The following is a 25,360-nucleotide window of genomic DNA, read 5'->3' on the forward strand; positions in this document are numbered from 1 at the left end:
GAAGGACTGAAAACTATGCCAGATGAGGCTTGGATGGCAGTGAAATTTGATTCTCCTTTAGTGCATAGATGTGAAGGAATAGTAACACTCTATTTGGCAGGAATGAACTGGGGTGGGAAGATAAGCAGCCCCGTTAAACATTGGAAAGCTGAGAAATAGAGTTCAGTGCACACAGTAAGTGTTACTGTGCTGTTGATCCTGAGGCAGCAGAGGAACAATGCCCTCAGAAATGCAGCCCTATCTCCTGTGATTTCACCGTGTGTTGTTGGGCAGAAATGGAGCAATGAACTCTGGAAAATTCTGGTGTGTTCTGCAACCCGTTCTCATTCTTACTCTGCCGCTGTCTTATCCGGTGTCTGACAGCAGTGTCTCTCTTGTGCCAATAGGACAGCCCTCCCCAGAGAATGATAATACAATAAAAGACCTGCTGCCGGAGGACGCTGGCATCGATCACCAGACTGTCCACCAGCTCATCACAGTGCTGATGAAGTTCATGGCGAAGGACGAGAGCAGCGCAGAGTCAGACATCAGCAGCGCTAAGGCCTTCAACACAGTCAAGCGCCACCTCTACGTCCTGCTCGGCTATGACCAGCAGGAGGGATGCTTCATGATTGCACCACAAAAAATGCGTGTTTCAACCTGCTTTAATGCCTTTATTGCTGGAATACCACAAGTAGGTGCAGACACTTACTACTTTTTTGCAGCTGTTTCTCATGGCCTGTTGTTGAGGTGGCAGTAGCGCAGCCTTTTTTGTACCAAAATAACGACCAAGCGTGGTAATCTTACTTAAAACTCTTTAACATCTCTTCAGTTGATGAAAGAATTTGAGAACAAGGATGGCTGCTTGTTCTTTATTTTCAGAAGACTCCCGGTAGCCTCACCAAGTGTCTTCTATAGGTTTTCGCTTTGTAGTTAAAAAGTACATAGATAGAGGTATGCTAGTTTGTAACTTCTTGCTAGTACACGAAACGTGCTGCATCACTGGCATAGGGGAATGGTTCTGGGTGCATAGAGGCATGCAAATACTACTTCTGCATGAAAAATTTGAGCCTGCTCCAAAACTCTTTGCCCTCTGTCTTAAGCCTTTGAGTGCCTTACATATCATTTCCTCCTTTCCCATTCAGGAAGACCTGGGACCCATGGGCTCTTGCTTGTTTCCCTGCGTGAATGGTCTGTAAACTCTTCAACATTGTTCAGGAGATTCATTTTCCTTCTTCCTTAGAGTGTAACAGGACTTTTTATTCCCCTTTTCCTAGGGAGTGGTGCTACTAGGATGAACTTAGGCCTATATTCTGTGATAAATGACTGAGTACATCCTTGCCTTGTGCCTTTTTTTTTCCATCTTGTAAGGAGGACTGTAATTTCCTCCCTCACAAAGCTCTTCTAAGGTTCAGCTAGTTCTTAGTAAGAGCTAAGCTGGTGATGCGAGGCTGAAAAACGTTTCACACTTGCAGAGTATTCTTACTTGCAATGAAACATCATCATCACTTCCACACTTTTTCCTCAACCCAGTCCCTTGTGAAGGATTACCCTGGGGGAGAGAGAGGACTGTGATTTCAGATCTCCCCCTGCCCCAGCTCTTAAAATGCCTGCTATAACCCTCAAAAACTGCTCAGAGCTATCCTGACCTCTTCTGTATCTGAATACTTACCAGGATTTTCTGGTTCATACATTGCAATAAGTGATTCGAGGTCAGTCGTAATGTAGACACTTGGATAAACTTCCACAGTCACAGGGATTCAGGTATCTGTAGTTCAGCAGGCAAAATAGAACATTCTAATGCCAGGTGGGTAGTTGCAAACACATGCTGATCCACTGTCTTGGAGCACATAGTCTTGTGTTAATTAGTTTTCATTTGTACAACTTCTAAGCTGAAGCATGTGAAAGGAGATTCAGGCCTATTACTGTTATGTTGAGAGTCTGTAAGTGGCAGCTTAGATCACAGGACAGTATCTTCCACATTCTTCTGTGTGCCTCCCAAGTTTGGATTCCCGTAATTGAGCCAATTTGCAGAAGTACTACTTAATGCAGCTCTAAATATCAGCCCCCTGCCTTTCCTTTTCTTTTTTAAAATGTCTCATGATAGCTGAATTTGCCATTTATGTTTGAAAAGCTTCATGGTTGAATCCTGGCTCCCCTGATGCCAAGCGGAGTTTCCAAGCTTAAGTAGGCCAGGATTTTCCTCCATGTGACAGACATAAAAACTTCATATTTTGAGGAGGATTTTTTTTTTTTCTTGGCTGTAGGACTGCATTTTTTTGGGAATCACCTTTACTGCAAGAGATGCTTCTTGCAATCCAAAGATGCATTTACAGAGTGAAAACTCAGCATGGAGCTCTTAAGAGATCTATTCCAGTTACACTTCCTTCCCTAGTCATAAATATTTGCCTTCCCCAATCAGCTCCACAAAGATTGGGCTTGTGCTGACTTGCTGGTTTGTTGATTTTGATTCCAAGCTTGGTTGGAATGCTCAGTTCAAGAAAAAATAATCAAGTCTCTTAGCATTTTGCATCGTAAAATCTGAGTATTTCAAATTATTGAAAGCATAAAGTGCCTTTTTCTCTTGATAGCAGCAGAAGTGCCCAGGCTTTAGTGCTTGCAGTCACTGCAGTGTTGCCCCACATGGTGGCAATGTTGTACAAGCCTGTCAGAGTGGGGAAGCTACCAGGGCTGGGCTCTGCTCAGCATCCCAGGCTGGGCTCTGCTCAGCATTTGCAACATCACATATTCCAGATCTTCCTGTTACAACTTAAAAAAGGGCCTGCTCAGCTTAAGGCATGCCTGCATTACAATATGTGCTGTGTTAAGACCAGGCTCTGACTGCCTTGTATGGATGACGTTTTTTCCTAACCATGCTATGTAATTGCACCCCACCCTGAGGGGCCAAGGCGTTGCATGGCAGGTCCATATTTGGTGATTATGTATCATCTATTGGACAGGCTAACCCTACATGGATAGACGTGGGATTCATCTGTTTAGGACTGTGCGTGCAGCACAAAATTTGAGACAGCTGCTCATCTAACTGGAGAATTTTACAGGGGAAACTTCTAGTCAGCTTGTTCAGGAGGGAGCTTGAGGGATGAGTTCTGTGTTTCTAAATTAGACTCAGGCCCTTATTCTAATAAAAACAAAACCAAAAAAGAAAAACAGACCTGAAGGAAATGAGTGATGTGGATGTAATGGATGTTTGTGTCTGTTTAGATGTGCAGGGCTCCTGATAAAGTGCACTAAGTCCACTGAAACTGCAAAGATGTGTGTTGGCCAAGGTCTTGGCCAGCTGTTATACCCTCCTGGGAGTCAACCAGTTTAGGGTAGCATCAGAGACAAGGGCTTTGTGGATCATTGTTGTTATCTACTTTAGCTGCTGATTCAGGACATGTGATTTTAAATAAAAATAGCTAATGTTGCAAAAGTGATGGGAAGAGAATGAAAAATATCAATGCAGTTTCAATCAAAACCACAGTTTTATCAGAGTAGTGGAAATATATGGCCACAGTGCACCTAACCATCAGGATTCAAACCTTTAAGACGGGCTCCAGATGCTATGATGCTCTTCAGAGGCCATGATGGAGGCAAGTCTTACGACTAGCACTAATAACAGCAACCTGTCTACTGCGACATCAGCACTTAAAATTGATGAGCATTGTATTTAGAGCAAAGTATTTTTCATTAGCTATATTCTTGGATCCTTCAGGATTTGCATTCTTAGAATTTCTGTGTAACGTTGCAGACATGGTCTTACCTTTGCTATAGTGAAGAGTGGGATTCTTGTCTCATTACTTGATTGCAGAACATGGGGCTTCACCTTAACAGCCAAAGTTGCAAGCCTGATGAGAAAATAATGAAAAGTGGCAATGCAGTGTTATTATGACCACCCAAATAACTAAAATACAACATCCCCCCTCTCAAAACCTACAGCTGCATCCTGTTAAATGTGGGTTCTGTGTTTGAAGCGTGATCACCTTGTGCTATACGTACAAGGCTATCCTAACATGATATTTTTATAAACTTACCATTGTGTGTTGAAATTCAGACTGTGCAGGGTTAAAGGCTTTCAGAACACCTCTTTTGTTTCATTTTACCTATCCAGCTAAAATGAGAACATAGCAAGCTGGCAGAAGGTTTCTAAATGACTGTGATACTTCCTTTAAAAATGTCTGTTTCTTTTTACTTAACTAATACCTCAATTGTATTAGTTATATTGTTTTTCAGCATCAGTGGGTTTGATTGTGGTGAGCTAACTCCTGTGCTGATATTCTTTTGAGGTAATGGACTATAACATCAACCTGGGAAAACACCTTCTTCCCTTGGTGGTTCAGGTGTTGAAATATTGCACCTGTCCTCAGCTCAGGCATTACTTTCAGCAGCCTCCTCGCTGCTCCCTCTGGTCCCTCAAGCCTCACATTCGGCAGATGTGGTTAAAAGCTTTGCTTGTCATTCTCTATAAGGTGAGTGGTCTTAAGAAGATGCTGTCAACATTACAATTGACACCTCGACTTGAAACTTATTACAGATAAAAGATTTGCCTACTTGCTGCAGTTAATTTCAGTGTCTGAAGTAGTTAGGCTTTCATCTGTGCCACTGACCTATTATGTCTGTTGTCTGTATTGTCTTTCACATAGTTAACTGAGAAAGGAAAATATGGATTTGAAAATAGGAAAAAAAACTATACAAGGTTCCAATGAAGAGCATTGAAGTAACTTAGAATGTTTTAAATAATTTTAGGATTTAAATGAGTTACTTTAAATGGGGAAAGTCAGTTAAACAGCATGTATTCTATAGCTGAGTGATGCTTTTTAGGAAGTGTTGTTGAAATGTAACATGTTTATGCACTAAAATGGAGCTGTGAATACTTTTGATATGCTTAACAGATTTCTAGCAGTTCTGTAGGTCATACAAGGAAGTGAAGACACTAGAAATGAATGACAATGTGGTGCTGATTGAAATAGAGTATTTGGAGAAGAGTTCTGATGACTGTATTCTTATTAATAGTTGGTTTTGTCATACAGAAGTCAAGAAAACAATATATTAAATGTTACTAATAGGGATTTCTTTAATTTTTTTAAAAAAATCTGTGTACAAAGCTGAAAACAGTCCTGCTTTTCATGATGTATTTAGAAATGTATCATCAAAGGAAGGCAAGGGGCATCCAGCTGACAATATTCTTGACATTTTTCTGTTTTACTGCCTAAATGTTTATCCAAGGAGAAGAGTTATTTTTTAAGCTGAACTTTTTTCTCTTTCACTGCACAGTACCCCTACAGAGACTGTGAAATCAGCAAGATTGTACTTCACCTAATCCACATCACAGTCAATACCCTCAACGCTCAGTATCACAGCTGCAAGCCCCATGCAACTGCTGGTCCTTTGTATAGTGACAACAGTAACATAAGCCGATACAGTGAAAAGGAAAAAGGTATTTTTAACACTCTCATTTAGATTATTTAAATCAATGACTATCATTAAATCTTGCAGATGTTGTAGAACTGGATAAATATGGTCTGAATTTTAGAACATAATGCTCAGAACTGAGTCCAAGGTGTGACTTACCTGACTAGCTGTAGTCATCTGTAGTAAAAGAAATACACAATTTCTCTGTAGGGTAAGCATAGCACAGCAGTCTAACATCTCTTGGAGGGAGTGAATCTTAAACTTATTAGTTCAGTCACCATACCTGGATAGTCTTTGGCCTTTTCTGCGACAATATTAGCTGATCGTGCCCACATACAAAGTGTGCAACCAGCCTCACACTGTGTTCTGTTTATACTGTATAATAACATGGCATAGTAGCAAATATTTAATGTAGAAAAAACAATTAAATTAGCCTAGAGTTTGCTTTTCTCTGTAAAAGGAGCTGAAGTTGACTAGTTTACATGACAAGGTATGTGATGAGGATGTTTAAAGGTGGAAGAGCATTAATGGTTCAGTCCTGAGATTGTTAACTCTGTATGTGCTTGCTAGCTGTAGCAGAGGTGCTGTGGTGGTGTGAACTGGTGTGAGACTGGGACTTGAAATAACATGGTGTCACTGAATTTCTTACAGTTGTGAAGTTTATTATATGACAAGTATTTATGGACAATGTTGAACACGTTCTTGCCTTTTAGCTGCTTGTTTGCTGCCTGCATCCTCCTTCTCAAACAGTCTTCCCTCTATGCAGCAAACTTTTCTTCCAAAGAATACAGGCAGCACTCTTTTTGTACATGGTGGTACCTTTTCCTTTTTTGTTGCTTGTTGCTCATGAAAAGACATCCAGCAGAATGACGACACCAGATTTTACCTGAACGCTCTATTATTCAACTCTAGCAAATTAAAGCAAACTTAAAATGGATATAAATATTGTATTGCATTCGTTATATTCTCACTCACTTTGGACATTTTGTATTGCTAGAGGAGGGCTAAGAAGGTTCAGATAACTGTGGATGTATTATGAATTTGTCTTTGTTAATGCCTTAATTAATTTGACTTAATTAATAATGACTCAATAATGCTGAGGGTAGTAGTAATACATTTGTAATGTATTCAGTTGCTGGATTGATACTGAGACATTTCTAACATAAAGCAAGGTGCCTAAGTACCTAGCTTGCTATTCACAGTAAATGCCAAGTTAGGTTTAGAAAACCTGGAGTTCCAGTCTCATGTCCAGTGTTGGTTCCCTGGGTGGCCTTGTCTCCCTTCATCATTATTTCCCTGTGTTTAAAGTAAGAGGAATAATATTTACTTGTTTTCTAAAGCTGTTGTGAAGGGCTTGGGGCTGCTCAGAGGTAAAGGACCATAAATGGACAAATTTTAATGTGTAAATGCTGATTTAATTGTAGGGTTGTTTCTCCTTTGCTGAAGTGCTGCAGAAAGAAGAGATAGTAGAAAAGTTTTCTTCCACCTGCAAGAAGCAGCCAATATAATTCCACAGGGACTTGGAAAGTTGAAGCCTTTCCCACTTTTTCTAAAGAGGCTTGTTTAATCTTTTCTCAGATAGTGTATGTGCTGCTGTCATCATCAAAGGCGGTGTTTAGATGATCTGCAGATGAGGATTTCATTATTGTGCAGCAAGAATCCCTATGCTAAAAATGTTTTTTGCCATTACTGAAGCTTTTTTCCTAACTTTTCTGCCACAGTTGATTGTGGGGATCATGGCAAGTGTACAGACTGTTGTAGAGTTGATGATATAATCTTTTGAGAAGACGCATTTGTTACCAAGGGGAAGAAGTTAGGTACATAGGACATGATGTTAAAAGTGATTTCCTAACTTATTAAACCCAGTCCCTGCAGAAATTCTTACTATCAGCTTTGAACGAGTTTTTTCTGGATCCATCATATCAATTAGGATCTTCCTGATGCTTTTAAGTGGCAGGTCTGTAGTTTCATGTGTAATAGAAACTTTCCAGCAATTTCAAAGCTGAAGATATGAATGTCCAGTTTAAATCTTCAGTTTTTGGCTATTCTAACTCTTTGCCATATTTACCTCTTCATTCCTAGATACCAAATGCATTTCCTCTCCATGTTTCCATACTAGAATAAACAGGGCAAGCTTTTCTACTTCATCTCTTGAGTGCTCTGGTTTCTTTATCGTCCCGGTAGTGTTTCTTATCTCCTTGGAGATGAATCACTAGACATGACAGATACGGATTTTTCCTTTGTTTATTTTTTTTATGGCCATTTCATGCAGGTTGATGTGGTTATTTTTTGATGGATAAAGACATTGGGATATTTCTTTCTCTCTGCCATTTTCAACCAGTAGCTCTTAATCTAGAGCATTATGTTTTGCTGTTGCTACTTAGATGAATAATTTCATAATTCATACTCTTAGGTACTCTTAGTGTGCTTTTATTGCTGCCAGCTTCCAAAGATTATCTATTTCTTCCTTCTTCACTCCCCTGTTTTGCTGGTTTATTACTGATCTTTCAGGTTTTGTACTAATTTCAGTCTTCTTCCATTTAGCATTTTTCACTGAGCATTGTAGAACTTCAGATCTATTGCATTGCTTCCATCTAAAGAATCTGCATTATTACCTGTAGAAAAGAACAGCTTAGAATAGTAAAAGCTGGATATACTTTTGTTGCATTGTAACCCATTTTTTTTTCGTTTATCTCTCTCCTTTCTGACCTTAATTCAAGATGTGACAAGAATGGTAAAGTTATACCTGGGATATAAATTTTCTTGCAAGTTTCAGATGATTCTTCATTTTCAACTTCAAGTTTAATTGAAACTAGCTGAGGTTTTGTTACATAGACAGCTTTTCATTCAAGGAATTGCACTCTCTTAAGACTAATAAAGTTTTTTCTCTTTCTCCAGCAGAGGAAGATAGTGTTTTTGATGAATCTGATATTCATGATACACCAACTGGACCTTGTAATAAAGAATCTCAAACTTTCTTTGCAAGGCTGAAAAGAATTGGTGGCAGCAAAATGGTGAAATATCAACCAGTTGAGATGAATGCTCAGAGAAGTATGAATTGTTTTGTTGGTATAAACTCATGCAAAAATACAATTTCCTACTCTTAGTTTCAAGCGACCACCTTTCTTTGTAGAGATTGTTACAGTGGGTAATTTGAATACAAGTATTCTGTCTGACTTTTGAGAGCAGGTACTCCTTATTTCTCTGAATGAATTCTCTTACAGGAATCTTAAAGTAGGCACTTCAGAAGAAAAATACCTAAAATCAGCAGTTATTTTCTGAAACTTTAAGCTCATTTGAATGTAAAAATGTTTAAGAGGATTTGCTGCTATTTTTTTCCACTATTGGGCTGAAGATTTATGCTAAAATTTATTTTTTCCCAGGAATTGATTTTTTTTTTTTTTTTTTTTAAATGAAGTTGGACTTTAGGCTAAGCAAACTTGTTGTCACTGCTGTAGATATTACAGTTTTCCACTGGTAAAAAGGGTCCTCTTTTGGTTTCAAAAAATAAGAAGGATTTTGTTTACAAATTTAGGTTTCTAAAATGAATATGCCCCCAAAATTAAAGAGATTTCTGCCACTACCCACACGCCTTTTTTTCTTTTAGGTGTTTGCACGGGAGGGGAATGATTCTGACTCGAGCAAATATCTACTTTAACTTTTCTCAATTTTTTTTTTTTTTTGTGTGGTGGTTCATACATGGAGCATTTTGAAATATGGTGATAATAATTATCACAAATATTCTGATTTATGTGGAAATATGTTATTCATAATAACAACAGTGATAAGCTTTCAGGATGTTTTCAGTGAATGGGTTCCCATAGCAAAATACCAGTGCAGTAGTTGTATCAGCAGATATAACTGTTCACTTTTACTCCTCCCTAGGACAGGGAGCTATGACTATATAGTGTGGTAGTTTCTAGACTCTGCTGGGGTCTAGGATCACTGGGGGAAAAATTCTCTCAACACCTGTCTGATCTCAGACTTGTGCTGCCACATTCCCACTGCTACTGCTACCCTTGTTTCTCAAATTAGAAGCACCCATTTTAAGCTCACTTTGTTGCAGTAAATAAGGTGTAGGTGTACTCCAATATCTGCTGATGTCCAAATGATGATCACGATGCTATAGTCCAAAATAATTTTGAAACCTTTTCAGAGGGGTCTGTGTAGATCATTTCTTCTGTCATCTCTCATGCCCAATGCAGTCCTCCCAAGTGTCTATATAAATTACTTCCTTATGCCATCTTCTTTTCAATGTCTAAGGTTAAAGGTTGATCTTCAGGGTGGATCTGTCCAGGATGAGTTGAATTTGGATAGAATTCAGATAAAACCTATCATCCCAACAGTAGAGTTTTTTTTTGTTGTTGTTGGTTGTAAAAATCTATGTAATGTGGCTCTGAAGTTAAAACAAAATCTAGACAATTTTAACTAATGCTGGGTTTGTATTTGAAATGCCAGTCACATTGAACCGTGATCTAAAGATGAAGATATCTGCCAGAAGTCTCCAACTGAGGTAGTATTAGCTCTCTCTGTTTTAATCAGGTGAAATAGAGCTGGCTGAATATAGAGAGACGGGGGCCTTACAAGACAGCATTCTGCGCTGTGTGAGAGAAGAAAGCATTCAGAAAAAAAAACTGCGCTCTCTAAAACAAAAATCTCTTGATATAGGGAATGCAGACTCCCTGTTGTTTGCCTTAGATGAGCACCGCAGGAAGTCCTGCATAGACCGCTGTGACTTGGACAGACCTCCTGTCCCTGCCGCCCATGCCACGCACAGGCAGAGCGACTATGGGCGCTCGCGGCAGAACTCTTCTACTAAAGCTGAGCATGTAGAGGCGCAAGAACATCTTCCTCGTACAGAGAGTTTCCAGGAAACAAGAAGACCTGTCATACCAGAAGTTAGGCTAAACTGCATGGAAACGTATGAAGTGAAAGTGGACTCTCCAGTGAAACCTGCTGGTCCTAAGGAAGATTTAGATCTGATAGATTTGTCCTCTGACTCAACATCGGGTCCTGAAAAGCATTCGGTACTCTCCACTTCAGACAGTGACTCTTTAGTCTTTGAGCCACTTCCGCCCCTTAGAATAGTGGAGAGCGATGAAGAAGAAGAAACAACAAACCAGCTGAATGCTGGGGTCTCTGGCAAAACTGCTGCATCATCTCCCTCAAGCCCTATCAATGTCTCTGCACTCAGCCTCAGCACAACTCCGCTCGTCCAGTTCAGCATTGAAGATTGCTCCAAAGACTTTAGTTCTAAGGATACAAGCAACAGTGCTTCAGCAGGAATAGAGGAGTTCCTTTCTACCTCTCCCAAAGATCAAAACAACTCTTCAGAGTCAGTTAAGCCAGAAGGACTTCAGGACATGTCCAGTGGGAACCCACTAACACTGAAACAGAAAAGGGACCTGCTGCAGAAGTCATTTGCCCTTCCAGAAATGTCCCTTGATGATAACTCTGAGCTCAGCATGGAGGAAATTAAACCTAGTGGAGCAATTCCAAGCCCAAATGTAAAGACAGTCCTCATTAAAGTCCCTGAAGATTCTGAAAACCAAACAGAAAGTAGTAGACTTGACACCAACACAGAATCTGACAATGAGCAAAACATGGAGCAGAAACAAGAAGAGGAGACTGAGGAGTCAGAATTTAAGATTCAAATTGTTCCTCGCCAGAGGAAGCAGAGGAAGATTGCTGTGAGTGCTATTCAGAGAGAATACCTGGACATTTCCTTTAACATCCTTGACAAGCTGGGAGAGCAGAAGGAGGCAGGTGAGCTCAATGGCTGACCCAGTCAGGTGGCTTATTACTGCAGGAAGGTTTTACTAACAGACCAGTATAAGGAGAGGTGTCTGTAAGTGTAGGGAGAGATGTGTATATATAGCAGCTGATGCCGTCTGAGCTCGCTGAATGCTTTCAAGTGTTTGTTTCTCAGAAGACCTGTACTAACCATACAGGTATCGTGCATGTGTGAGGGCCCATTTGAAAAGGAAAGTGGAGCTCATTGACAAAATTTTTACTTCTGATATCCAAGTAAGGGAGTGAAGCTCCATGGCCTCTTTATATGAGCCGTCAGAAAAATTGTCATAGTTCTGTGCCTTTAATCCTGCTAATCTAGTCCGTACTATGCTGATTCTCTTCTGCGTGGATGGTCAGGCTTTTAAAAGATACTAAGCTGTCATTTAAACTAACTTTACATCAGTGGTGCCTCCCTTATTTCCATATTGGTGGTTCTAATCACTCTGTGAGTGGGATCAAAATCAAACTCTATGTGCAGTTATTAGTTCTGAGCTCTAAAGAGCATAGGTGAAAATCTCCTTTAAAAAGTGATTTTAAGCAGTAGATTTCTGTGCTTCCATAAAAGTTCTTACGACACACACACACTGAATCCTATTAAAACTGCTGGGAATGCCAGATGATGAATGGATGGCTGAAAAGATGTGAAAAAGCCACTCAGGGAGAATATTTCTTGCTTCTAAATACTGAGCATTTAAGCATAATTTTCACGTGCAGATCCTGCTGCCAAAGGACTTTCAACACTAGAAATGCCAAGAGAGTCATCGTCTGCACCGACCCTTGAAGCAGGTGTCCCAGAGACAAGTAGTCACTCTTCCATATCAAGTAAGTTTACCTCTGATTTGAGAATTAAATCCAAGTTACTCTATTTGTGTGTCAGACACATAATGTATAGTAAATGCCTTCCCTGAGTTTCACTGATTCTTGGAAGTACAGCTGTGTTGGCTGTCATTAGATCTGTTAAATCTCTGTTGGTCAGCAGGATTTTAGCAGTTAGTGACTGCAGGATTTTCTGTTGTGACCTGGCAAATTTGACACGTGGTTTTCTTGATTTAGAGTAGGTAGCAGCTAAAGACAGTATTTCACTAAACCTGAATGTTTATTTTCCAGTGAGAGAAAGCATTGTCAGCTGTCAGCGCACAGAAGCGGAGGATGAGAGCACCGCAGGGCTATTACTGTGGTCTCCAGTACATTTCTTGTACCTTAGGAAAAACAATCTCTTGCAATTTTTGTGAGATACCTTGAAATGCCACTTCCTCAGCTGCTTGCTGAAATGTGGTAACTATTTATCTGAGAATTCCATACCCATTTCAGTGCAAAGTGAACTGGATTGGGTTAATTAGACATTGACACGTGGCCTAACAGAGCAGATGTAGATAATGTTGGAAGGTGGGGGGATCTTAGGACGCTAGCAAAATCAAGAATGGTTTGTGCAACTAAAAAGCAGCTAAACAAATGCTAGTTAAGACCTCTATCTCTCTGGTTTCACTGAGTGATAGATATTCCTGTAAATTCCAATATACGAAATCAGGAATAGTATCTATATGATATTGAGCCTACATTCCTTTGTAAATACTGCTTTCTTCTTTCTGTGTGCCTTAGTTTGCAGCTGCAAGAGGGATGTGAGTGCTTTCATTGTGTTTCTTCTCCATGTAGACCTGAAATATTTTTGACCTTCTATTACATGTCTTTACAGTGTTTTGCATAATAACCCCTGATCAGGACAGTGAGCGTGAGGCACCTCTGCAGTGCAAATAGATAACATTACTTGTACACTATGCCTGGCCACAGAAAGCATAAATCATTAACTGTGACAGGAAGATTTTGTCTTTGGACTTCTGTTCTCAAGTAGAGAATTTCACAGCAATGGAGGGAGGATTGACTAGATCACTAGCTAACCTATGAAAGACTCACCAGCTACTGTATGAAGGTTACTGATCTTCTCTATGATAGCTTTCTTTTAGAAAACCTGGTCAAGGAAAACTTCCCTACGTATGCCACTAGTTGGTCATCAGCATGAATAGTCACATACTGGTCCACAAGGAATTAGTCTGGTTCCATCACTGTTCAAAAGCTGGCAGCTCTCAAGGTTTTTGGTTTTTAGACATTTTTGTTTTCTTGACATCAGTATTTGAAATCATGGCTGTCCTTGAGGTATCAGGTAAATAACCCTGGAAATCCAAACCTGCTTAATAATAGCCTAACTATGTGAAATATGCATGAATTTTTTTTTTTTTTAATTGCAATCACAAAAGCTGTTAAGAAAATTCAAAGAGATCATTTTCTATATTTTGACAGTCATCTGCACTCCAAGCAGTCTTGTCAGTTCTAACATTAATTGCTGTTCTTTCATCAGGAAATTCTATGCTTGATAAAGAGATAAAGCATCTATTTAAAATCCTTGCCCTGGACACTATGGAAATTCTATTTTCTCCTAATTTGCTGTGACAGGCAGCTGCAATATAACTTTGAAAAGTGAAATATGGAATGGTTTCTTGGTCTTGTTCAGTTCCAGAAGTTCAGTTATACTAGGACTGCTTTGCAGCAGTACTGGAGAAGTTTGTGCTTGGACCAAAAATAGAGTTTAGATGCACTCTGATACATTGAAGGGATATAATGAGGGAAAACTTAAAATACTTCACCTAATAAAATAATTTCAATGTGCAGATCCCACTGAAGTTATCATTGTGTTTATTATTACTTAGGGCCTGTATTTGTTTTCTCTGAATTTGAAACTCTTACATAAAAACTGAGTAGAACAAGTTTAGGAGAAGGCACTCAAGCCCCCAGAGCTTTCTGAAAGCTGTAGTTTATCCTGTGTCTGTACTTCTTCATCACAGTTCATAACGTGAAGTGCTGCATTTATTTCCAGAGCTTATCTGGGTACTGGCTGAAATTTTAGGATGGAACTCCCTGATACTATGTTAATACTCTTTAACAATGTTGAATGTAGTCACAAATGAGAATAATCATTAGGAGAAGATTTAGTGTTGTTGCCCCTGCTTTAAGGCCCTGTTTAGGGAAGCACTTAAACATGTAGATAAGGCAACATTTTAAAAGTTTTCCTGCAAGGAGATGCATGTCAGCAATCTCACATGCCTTGTTGAAGCATACAGTGAAAAATGATTTTGGTTTCAGTGGTGGAAATACATTGCTCAGACTCAACCATCAATGCAAATGTATTACGTTTTTCAATTTGAATTTTCTTATGAATGGAGAAGAAAGTAAGAATGTATATGATCTGTTTCTTCCTCCATGTAAGCAATGAGAAAAGACATTGTCAAAAAAGTCTTAAGTTTTAAACCCACAATTGTTTGTGGTTTTTTTTTTTTTTTTTTTTTTTTTGTCTGTGTGAGCATTATCTGGTCAGGCATATCTCTTAAAGCAAACAGTAATATCCATTTAAAAAAGTATTGTAAACAATTCTGTAAGGGAAAATTGACAGTTCCGTGTAAGAGGAATGTCAATGAAGTTACAAAGAGACCCATCTTCAAAGGCATGCTGGCTTCACACTTCAGAAGAGCATGCCACTGTTGTGCCTGAGTGGTGGGCATTTGGGAGGCCTGTTCAGCTAGGGTCACCTGTGAAAGGGGCTGGTGTTAGTTAGTGAATTTGATTTCCTGTGGTGAACATGGACAGAGCAGTCCTCCATACTTTGCTGTGAGAAGACTGAGTTTCCTTACTTGGTACATGGTATGTGAGTGAGATTCAAGTATACACTTATCATCTATCAGCATGGGGATTTTGTGGTAGTATCTTACATTTTACACATACCACATGTTTTGAAGAGCTTTCATAATATTTGGAGGCAAAAGGGCACTGACAGTTGACGTCATAGATGATATCCTGAATCCAAGTCACTAATGACTGATGTCATTGGGGCCAGAATTGTGCTCTGTGTAGTAGTGTGAAAAGTGCACATTGACATGAGGAAGATTCTTAAAGCAAGCAGTCATTGTCCTTTCAGCATTTATCTCATGCTGGCTTGTAGGACAAGGAACTAAAAGTAGTTTTACATGCTGTCTGAGCCCCTGAAATCCTTTTGCATTTCTAACTTGCAGCTCAGTTCAGACAAATGAAAAGAGGCTCTTTGGGAGCTCTGACAATGAACCAGCTAATGAAGAGACAGCTGGAACACCAGTCTAGTGCTCCCCACAATATCAGCACTTGGGATACTGGTGAGCTGCATTTATTGTTCTTTATTTCTATCTCCTAAACCAATTACTTTCTGTATCAGTCCATTAAAATAGGGAGTATTTATATTCTAACACTGCAGAGGAGTAATCATTCTCAAATCTGAAGTGAAACTTTGTAGTGAGTACCAGATTCTCACTTGGTATGAATTGGAACAGTTAAAATTAGGAGGCAGTCCCTCTGGTACAGTGGTGTCCCTACAATTTTGTGTACTACTTGTATTATTACCTGGCTTCACTGAATGAAATGGAAGTATCACGGCTGATTTCATTAGGTATAGGATTTCATGCCTAGTGCATGGAATCATTTATTTGCATGTATGGTTTACAGTGGTGTTGGTACAACCAATGCTTTTTTCCTCACTTTAAGATGAATACAAAGCAATGAAAACTGAATTAAGGACATAATTTCCTCGTTACTTGTGTTTAATTTTGTTTTTTTTTTTTCTATAAAAGATTTTCTGTTACGACCAAATTGTAGCTGATGTCACTAAACAATGGATTAATTATGATTTATTGTAAATGCTAGGTACTTTATTGACCATCTTAATTTAGTGACATTATGGAATTGTACTTATAAGGAATTTATCAACAGATCTAGATGCATCTAGGGGAAGGAGTGCTTAAAATGCTATACAGAACTTAGCATGCTGAATGAATATCTCAACACCAGTTCTTGAAAGCTGAGGCTTTTTTTTCTTGATTTGGTCTTCAATGTCAAGTTCCATCAAACTAGATCTTGTGGCTGAAGAATGGCTAAAGGTATGGTATATGGTACAGGATTATCCACTCTACTCCAGTCTACTGAGTAGCATACTCAGCATAAGATCCTTACATCATAAAGGTCAGAACTGGTCAGTGACTATGTTTTTTTTTGTCCTATCAGCAGGTAAGTTTGCTCATTGAAGAGACCTCGCTGGTATCACCTAGTTTATCAGGCAGGGGTTTAGTGATGAAACAGTTATTGTTTCCATTCTGCAAGAAGTAGTTAGCCTGTATTCAAGAAGTACAAGTCAGTTCTCAAAACCGCTTAGGAAGTGTGTCTTGTAATCTTGTTCCAAGTCCACTAGCTTTCTTCACTTCTATGACTGCTCACGTGAACTTTCATGCAAGCTAAAGGCCTCCAAGCACGAAGATACAAAGTAAAAATGTTCCTTTCTGGAAAGCTTTGCCTCTCTCAGTCTCTTTTTCAACCATTAACTTAAAACTGAAGCTATTATTTGGACAAAAACCAGTTATTTTTTAAGGACAAATGGTCAGTGTGGCTATTTGTCATTTCAGTGTCACACCACAATTTAAAGACTCATTATATTTGGGTATAAGGACCAGGAAATAGTCTTATTCCACATAAGTACATGATGCATGCTTGGTTCATTCATTCATTTATTTATTTATTTTTATTTTCATTGGTAGGTAGCATGTATCTCTTCCATTTCTTATTTCAAACCACTATTTTCCCAAGTTTGCTGTCTAGAAAACAAAATCATTTTGTGTCTAGCTTCTAACAGCACAAACTATACCTAACTTCTAGTTTCTTGCTGTTTCTAAATGATGTCTTTCTCTTTTTGTGACTCATATATTCCACATCTTGTTGAATCTTTATGGCTGGCACTCCCTTTCTTGTTTAATGACACTTTTCTATAATGCCTTCTTTGGTATTAGGTTATCTATGTCCTTTTTCGTTTGAGGACTGCTTTCATCTTTCTCTCTGCTTCCCTCCCCCATCCTTTTCTATGTTTAGAAAAAGAACTCTTTTTTTTTTTTTTTTTTTTTTTTTAATGGCTGTTGTATATGTCCTTCTCTTGTTTTAATTGTTTAAGACTTGTGGTGCTGGTCTCATAGCTGGAGCTCTCCAGCTCAATATGCTGGTTTCATAGTTCTGGAGACTGAAGTTCTGTATTTATTCACAGAGCAGATACAGCATGGAAAGCGGCTGTGCAATGTCCCTGTTTGCTTAAACCCCGACTTGGAGGGACCACCACTGAGAATCAGAGGTTAGTTCAGTGTCCATTTGACCAGATCTCTCTGCTAAGACTGCTTTTAGCATTTGTATGGTGTGTTGGGACTTGCATCCAGAGAACATGATAGGGAAACTTTAGAAGTCATGGTTAGAGGGATCGTCATTCATTGATGAGAGGGAAAAAAAGCTGGGCTAGAAATATGTGACAATCTACTCCTATTCCTTGCATTCTGGATGGTGTCCTACATTACTGAAGAGTATTGTGGACTTCCTGGAATGTCTGCTCATGTCCAACAAAATCTCAGGGGACAAATACAAAGTACTGAACTCTGAATGTAAAAGAAATATTTCCTTCCATACTTAATAAAATGATTGTTCAAAGCCTGTCTTACTCTTGTGAAACAAGCCTTCATCACTCTAATTTTGAGTTTAGAAATTGTGGGAGCTTCTTATTTTGCCGGAGAGTTGATAGTAAATTTGCTTTTTCTGCAGTAATTGGGATTGTCTCATCAGAAATTCCACCTGAATCTTGCATAGGTGGAGAAGCTACCTTCTGTTTCCATGGTTAAGTAATCTGGCTAGTATTAACATTAAATCTGAATCTGCAGATTGAAACAACTAGCAAGAAAGTCAGTAGTTCAATCACAGATTAAGTAATCCATTATCATCAAAAGGCCATTGGTGCTCTTCTAAAAATTGGTTCACAAACTGAGCTTTGCATAGATTGGTCTTTAGAATGAAATACCGTTGGGGACAGTTTGTATACATAATGGTGGTGTCTACCAGCTGAGCTCCCTGGATTCGTTATTGGAGCTGAACTGTATGGGAACAGAAGCAATGCTTTCTTTATCATGCCAGCAACATGTGACAACCAAAAGAGGTATTTTTATTTAATAATTGAGTCTCTTTTTCTGTCTTGGTGGCCTGGAGAATGGAAGTGCTAATAATATTTAAATTATCATCACAAGACATCTCAGATGAAAGAAGTGACTTGTACATCACAGTAGCTTTGATCCAAGTTCTTTATGGCTCATGGATGAGTCTGATTATTCTTGAGATTTTCTTAGCAACCAGAGTAGCTGGAGAGTTGCCTCTTCTGTATGTGTTTTCTGCAATTACTGTTGTCTGCTTGATGAAAACAAAGGGATGAAGGAAGGAAACCCACCATAGTGAGGAGACGTTAGACTGTCAGATCACTCTGTATTGCTGTAATTCTGGAAAGCAGAACTTGGAGAACTCAAGAGTTCTAATCTTCTATTTTACATAACTTTTGCTATTAAAACAAGCATCTATCAGAAATTAGGTGCACAAAAAGTGCCAAAGGCAAAAGGAACCCCACACGCTGGCATGATCACAGTGGCTGTGCACCCAGCTGAACAACTCTGCTTCGGAGGATAAAATGCTTGTGAAGCCTTTCAGTGGCAAGCATTTGTGCCCATCAGCTCTCCAATGTTCTCAGTGTTTCTCAACTCCTCGTGATTTTTTTCTTCTAGCAGTCCTTTCCTGTTTACATTCATATGCCTCTGTTACAAATGTTATGAATAGATTGGTGACCTGATAATGAGACACTTGAACGTCTTCATTCAGCAAGAACTATGAGAAGGTAGTTACCCAGGAGCATGGAGGAATACTGGAAATCTGGTGTCCAATCTCAGAGGAACTGCAGAATCAGCCTCTGTCCCTAAAAAATGAGTTGATACAATTACATCTGCCTTCCTGGAATTTTTGTTCTTCATTATCTTTTTTTCTAAGGATTTTTTGTTTCTTAAGTTTTTGGGTTTTTTTAATTGGTAGTTCTAGGTAAGTGGAATGATCTAGCAGAAGCAAGGAATGTGCTATATATCCTTTTGTAGACACCTTGTTTCTTATTTCTATGTACAGTAAAACTGTTATGGTTCTTTAGAAGTCTGCTTTTCAAGCAGTTTGGATTTCTGTTTAATGATTTTCTCTTTTTAAAAATTCTTTTTCCCCCCGATTGCCTTAAGGTGCCACAAAATCTAGCTTGCTGTCAGCACCCAGTATAGTCAGTATGTTTGTACCTGCACCAGAAGAATTTGCTGATGACCAGCCCATTTTGATGACTGACAAGTAAGTTCTTTTTCAGTTCCTTTCAAAGAACTCATTGAACTTTGCATAGGTCAAATAAAGTATAGATATACTTTATGGAAATATAAAGTCCATTCTATTATTTATCTCTATGCTGAGTTTTTAAATATGTTTTTTTTTTTACCACATGGTAAACATTTTCTAAACACTGCCAGCAAGGTGTACTTTTAATTCAGTAGGACATGTGTGAGTTTGCACAGGGAAATGATGACTCAGGCTGTTGTATTTGCTTGGAGGGCAGGGGAAGCACTTTCATCCTATTTTAAATCAGGAGTTCCTTGCGATCCACTGGAAACCACTTTTGCCTTATTTAAAAAATAAACAAACCACTCTTTTTAAAAATTCCTTTGTGTTTCTGTTGAAGTAGATACCTGTTGATGTGTAATCATGTGTAATCAACATACCATTTTAAATGCTGATACTCACTGATGCCACAGCTTTTTGCAAACCTTAACTGGTTGGTTAAAATGCCTCTAAATGAAGTATGTAAGATTACTCATTTAATGGAGAAGTAAAGCAGTCAGCGGAGAGCTGTGCATTGATTTGGTCAAAAACTGAGAAGAGAAACCAGAACTTGGTCATGCTCCTGTGCTCAGTCCAGTGGATGAATGTGCCAGGATGATCACTGGGGAAAGACAGGGCCACTGTGCAGGCTATGACTGGGAATGGACCTTATTGTGTAAGAAAGTGAAGCATCCCAAAAGTGAGACTTATCTTTGGTACTTCTTTTGCCCATTTCACCAAAGCTCTAGCACCACCTATTAACATACAGACCAGCTGAGCTTGACTTTCATTACTTTGCTGGCATTTTTTTCTTTCTGTTCAGTAACAAAGGCAAGAAAATTGCCTGTACAATTCCATTAAGTTAAAATATCACAATTTGTTGCAGTTAGTAACTGATTGATCAAATTAAGCAAGCCTTCCTACTGGGCTGAGATAAACCAGTTTCCCACACTGGTTTGCCGTTTTCATATGCTGTGAAAGCCTGTCTCATCTCTCCTAAACCTGACATCCCCTTTATAATTAGACATTATGGAGCCCTTTCAGAACTTCATCGTTCTCTTTGAGCATTTAAGGAAGGATAAGTGACAAAGCAGCAAATCTGCCCTGGGAAAGGAGAATTATCTGAAGGCTAAGGTTCCATGCCCCTGAAATGTTCTTTCATTCCTTTCTTAACAGCTATAACTGCTGTAGGAACCAATTGTGTCGTTATTTCCTAATTGTATAATTTGTTACTGACAATTCATGATGGACAGGAAGGATACTATGAAATTGTTCCATCTCTTCAAGATCGTGTGCGTCACTGTTTCTTCTGTGTTGCTAAACAGAAGAATGCCAGGGTTTTGAGCCCTCACCTGAGCCCAATTCATGCAAACTGGCTGGTGTTCACATTGCTGAGTGCTGGTCTTCACTGCAAACTGAAGCAGTCCAATACAGTGAGGGAATTGGCTGACAGTTACTGATGAAGGACCCGAAACAAAGCCTGCCCTGTGGCCCTTTTTCATTTGTCATTGAAGAAACAGCCAGTGCAGCTACTGAGAGGCTTTATTAGTGTTTGAAAGCCATGGACTGTTACTGTAGAAAGATCACAATTACATTATCTTTCTGAATAAATTTTAAATAGAGTGTAGTTAAAAGTAGTACTTTAAAAAGACATAGTCACACACATACGTATAAATAGTAATATTTTGTTTTAAAGTTGTTGAAGTCAGTTTTTAAAACTGTCCTTTGCAGGTGCCATGACTGTGGGGCTATTCTTGAAGAATATGATGAAGAAACACTAGGCCTGGCCATAGTTGTTCTCTCAACCTTCATTCACCTTAGTCCAGACTTGGCTGCTCCTTTGCTGTTGGACATTATGCAGTCTGTAGGAAGGTAAACTCAGAACTTTTCTCACTCCTTTATGATTGAAAGAAATTTTATGCCTGGAATTGGATTTACATAAACTTCACAATGTGAAGCTATGTATTTTAGAATTCATAAGTGAATAGCGTCTGGTTCTCTCTGCTTTATTACTCAACATTTTATCAATTTCTTGTGTAACTTCTTCCACTGTCACTTCAATTTTGGGCAGCTCTTTTGATGTCTTCCCCTTTTATCCTCCAAAGGGAGATTCCAGCTTGGGAGTCTTGCCAGATTGTCCCACTGTAAGCAGTGATGTAAAGAATTAATTCCACTTTTCTGCAGTGCCCTTAACCTTCCTTGAGTGCCCTGTTAATTACGTGAACAGCAATTTATGTAGCATACTCTGTGGTGTGCTTCTTGATCTTACTTTATTTGAGGAAAAATTGACTGTTAGTTTTTATTCTATTTGTTGCTCCTTGTGACTTTTTTTTTTTTTGCCTGACTTTTTGTGGCTTTTACATTGGATTCATGCTCTTTTCTGCTCTCATTTGAGACATGACTTCAGCCTTTGAAAAGAAGCTGCCTTTTTTTCTAATAACCTCCCTCACCTTTCCTTTCTTCTGCTCTCTTGAAGTTGTTCTTAGCAGGTGAGGTCCCGTGGCCCTTTGCTTCCATTGTAACGTTCTGAAATGGCTTCTGTGCTTCTTGTAAAGACTGAATTCTCGTAGCCACCTCTTTTTGCTGCTTTCACAGAATTTTTCACTTTTATGTAGTTCCTACTTTAGAAGTTATGCACAAATGTGGTTAGCTTTTCTGAATTTTGTTGCTCCTGGAGGACTGTTGATCACTCATCAACATACATGAAGCTCTTCAGCCTTTTTTCAGCCGTATTTTGTGTGCTAATTAGGACTGAGTTGCTTCGCCTTATAAGAGCTTTCTAACCAGCTGCTACATGAGATTGTCTATAATAAGGTCTTGAACATTTGATAACTATTATTTTTTGTTTGTGACTTATACCTGTGTGCACAGGATAAATGAAGCACACCATTACTATTATGTCCTTGCTGCTTCAGCCACTTCTTCAACCTCCTGCCGAAGAGGTGGGAGTGATGTATTGAGGGTGTTTCAGAAGAAACTCCTGAGCAGCACTGGAAGTGCAGAGGTGCTACAGAGCTCTTCTATCTGTGTTCTTTTCAGTGACTCAGGTTAAAACTGTTTGTCTGTGACTTCTGCAGAGGCACAGTCCTTCATAGCCCTGCCCTTCCACTACCTCCCAATTCCTTTTTAAATACAGCAGCTATTCAAGTCCTCCTCCATTTCCTTAATTGCAATTCCTGAAGGCTAGAGTTCCCTGCTGTCACTGCTAATGAACTCTGATGGAGGCAAAGTTTCTAATCTAGACAAATGCTAGCCATTCTGTGTGATCCTTGTAAATACAGCAGTACTACAGCCACAGAGAGTAAATTGTTTGGAAGATACATTATCGAGGGATGAGGGCCAAGAGAGGCTACCTTTTTCTGTGCTTTGAGAAAGAAATGCTGCATCTTTGGAATGAGGCAGCTGATTGCTTCAGAGCAGCAGATGGCACGCAACATGGAGTATTCCTGGTAAATGTCCTCTGTTGTTCCTACTGACTCTCATTTCTGACAAATTCTAAGTCCAGTAAGAGGCTCCCCACTAAATGATTATTTTGAATACAGGCAAAATAAATAACGTATACAAGCAGAGAGGCACTCAGGTTCCTCATGTATGTAACTTAATTTGCTGACTTTCATCAAGCAGTGCTGTGTCATTACCTCCAAATTCCTATCTGACAGCAGAGGAGAGAATCAAATAGATCTGCAGTTTCCAACTATTACTGTCATGCTTAGAAGAGGAAACGAGGAATTGGGAAATCCAGGGTCTTTCAGAATACCTAAACAATATACAGAGAGATTTTTCAAAAGTTATTTGCGTACCCACAGGTACAGATAGGCATCTATTGGGATTTTCAGAAGAGAAGAAGTTCTGGATTCGAGTTACAGACAATTAGAGATTGACATGTCTAGAAGACTCTGGCATGCACTTAACTTTATGCTCTAGTTCCTGAATCAAGATTTTTGACGTGTCGAGTTCATTGATTTCCAGTGAAATTTAGCTTTCCAAGTATCAAAGCCCCGTTTGAAAATGACATTTAGCCTCTTGCGTTAGTGAGCAGCTTTGAAAAGCTTAACTTCTCTTCTTAACATGTACAAATTTGAACTCACCCATTTACTGTCTACTGCCTGTTTACTGTTCTGCTTTGTGGTCTGCAAAGTGGAGGTAATGCTGGGGGTTCATGGCCTTTGTGCAACAAAATATTTAGAGTAGTAGCGATAAATACAAGCTGCAATTTCAAAAAGTTTCAGATGGTTCCAAGCATTCAGTGTCATTTGTGTCTCATGAAGTTTTTCCAAAGTTAGAAACCAAATGTTTTGTTTGTCATAAAACCCACACTTGCATTATTGTATTTAAAATGAGAGAAAAACTTCGCACAGGAGATTGATACTTTTTAAAAGAAATATTTTATGCTGTTCTATTTGTATGCTTTAGCAGATTTTTGAAAGTAAGTATAAAGTCCATTGAGCATGTGATTAGTCTCATTGCATTCTGCAGAAATCCTCATTTGTAAGCAGTTGCTTGAGTTATTCCAGAATCAAGGTCTGTATTGCTTGCAGGTAGCTTCAGACCCGTTTTCACCCAGAATTAGCTTTGCACACTGGAATTAGTATGTTGTATTTTAGTGTGGGCTCAAATGAGTTTTTCTGATTTATGCTGGGACAATTGAAGAGAATATAATCTACAGTTCCCTGCACCATCCAGCCTGAGATTGTAGCACTGCTGAAAATATGCTGGGTGCCCAGCTTGTCATCCATCATTAATGATCCATCTATTTTGTTTTACACTGATGCATTTGACTGAACTGCTGTAGGGTCCTTTTTGGAATTTGCCGTGGTGACTACAGAGGAAACTCTCTTCAGAACAGACGGTGACAGCAGATTGAGCAACAGCTCAATCCAGCCTAAAATGATGATGAATCAAAGATAAACATTGAAGTTCATCATCTGATGTAAATTAGTGTAGCTCTATGAACTTTCCATTTAGATGTACCAACTTATACCAGCTGAAATACTGATGTGCAGCAGATGAAAGTGAAACTATATTTTATTTTGTATATAAGAGGTGTTTCCAGTATACACCTTTTATAATTGCTTTTTAGTGGCTTTAGTATTAAAGATGAGTTGCTTTGATGTTATAAGCCCTGATGCTATTCATTTACATGTTCTGGTTATTGAAGTGAATGATTCTGCTTTAAGATTGTGTTCAGTATTTTCTTCACTGAATGTCCATATTTGGCTTTAACGTCTATGTTTAGGTACTAAAATAAATGACCTGATTTTTGAGAACCCAGTATTTCCCATCTGACTTTGTAAGAGCTCGTAGGTACTTAGTGTTTCTGAAAATAGATGGTTATTTAGGTGCCAAGATCTAGAACTAGAAGCCTCACTTCAGACTGCCAAGTAGAATTTTTGGCTTAGTCTATGTTGCTGTGTTAAGCAGAAACAATTCAGCCAGTAGGCAACTTCTGGCAAACTATTTTATTTCCAAATCCCTCTAGGTTACTAATTATCCAGATGTGCAGGTAAGGCAATAGCTTTACTTCATTATCTTCATACTAGTACAGGGAGGCAGGCAGACTTGTCCTTAGAGCTGTTAGGTATTTGTGAGACTGCAAGACTGAATAGAGTTTGTATGTTGTGCAAATATGATTTGACTCGATTTTATGTGCTTTTTAGAAGAAGATCTTTCTGGTGGCAATTTTAAACATTCTCTGAAATTCTTGTTTATTATTTAAAAAAAGATACTTTATTGGCTTACTTAAAAATGAAGCACAAAAATGCATAGAAGCTTCACTTATTTTTTTTTATTTTTATTCCAGGTTGGCATCAAGTACCAGTTTTTCTAACCAAGCAGAAAGGTATGGTAGCAAAGGATACCATGGCCAAAATGAAACAATCTAAAGCATCATCCTCCCTGGCTCTGAAATCAAATATAT

At 38.8% G+C, this 25,360-nt stretch overlaps 1 protein-coding gene across 1 annotated transcript in view; it reads left to right on the forward strand.

The window, feature by feature from the left end:
* Positions 1-283: 283 nt before the first annotated feature.
* Positions 284-25,360, forward strand: part of LOC103781390 (protein unc-79 homolog) — a 59,556-nt gene continuing 34,479 nt past the window's right edge. The window contains exons 1-11 of the mRNA XM_008949105.1: positions 284-673; positions 4,266-4,448; positions 5,254-5,416; positions 8,293-8,442; positions 9,934-11,157; positions 11,899-12,006; positions 15,243-15,359; positions 17,285-17,368; positions 19,320-19,422; positions 21,175-21,315; positions 25,244-25,282. Of these exons, the coding sequence (XP_008947353.1) occupies positions 284-673; positions 4,266-4,448; positions 5,254-5,416; positions 8,293-8,442; positions 9,934-11,157; positions 11,899-12,006; positions 15,243-15,359; positions 17,285-17,368; positions 19,320-19,422; positions 21,175-21,315; positions 25,244-25,282 (2,702 nt within the window). The remainder of the gene's footprint in view (positions 674-4,265; positions 4,449-5,253; positions 5,417-8,292; positions 8,443-9,933; positions 11,158-11,898; positions 12,007-15,242; positions 15,360-17,284; positions 17,369-19,319; positions 19,423-21,174; positions 21,316-25,243; positions 25,283-25,360) is intronic.

Source organism: Merops nubicus, unplaced genomic scaffold (genome assembly GCF_000691845.1).
Source record: "Merops nubicus isolate BGI_N331 unplaced genomic scaffold, ASM69184v1 scaffold21261, whole genome shotgun sequence".
Lineage (NCBI taxonomy): Eukaryota > Metazoa > Chordata > Aves > Coraciiformes > Meropidae > Merops > Merops nubicus.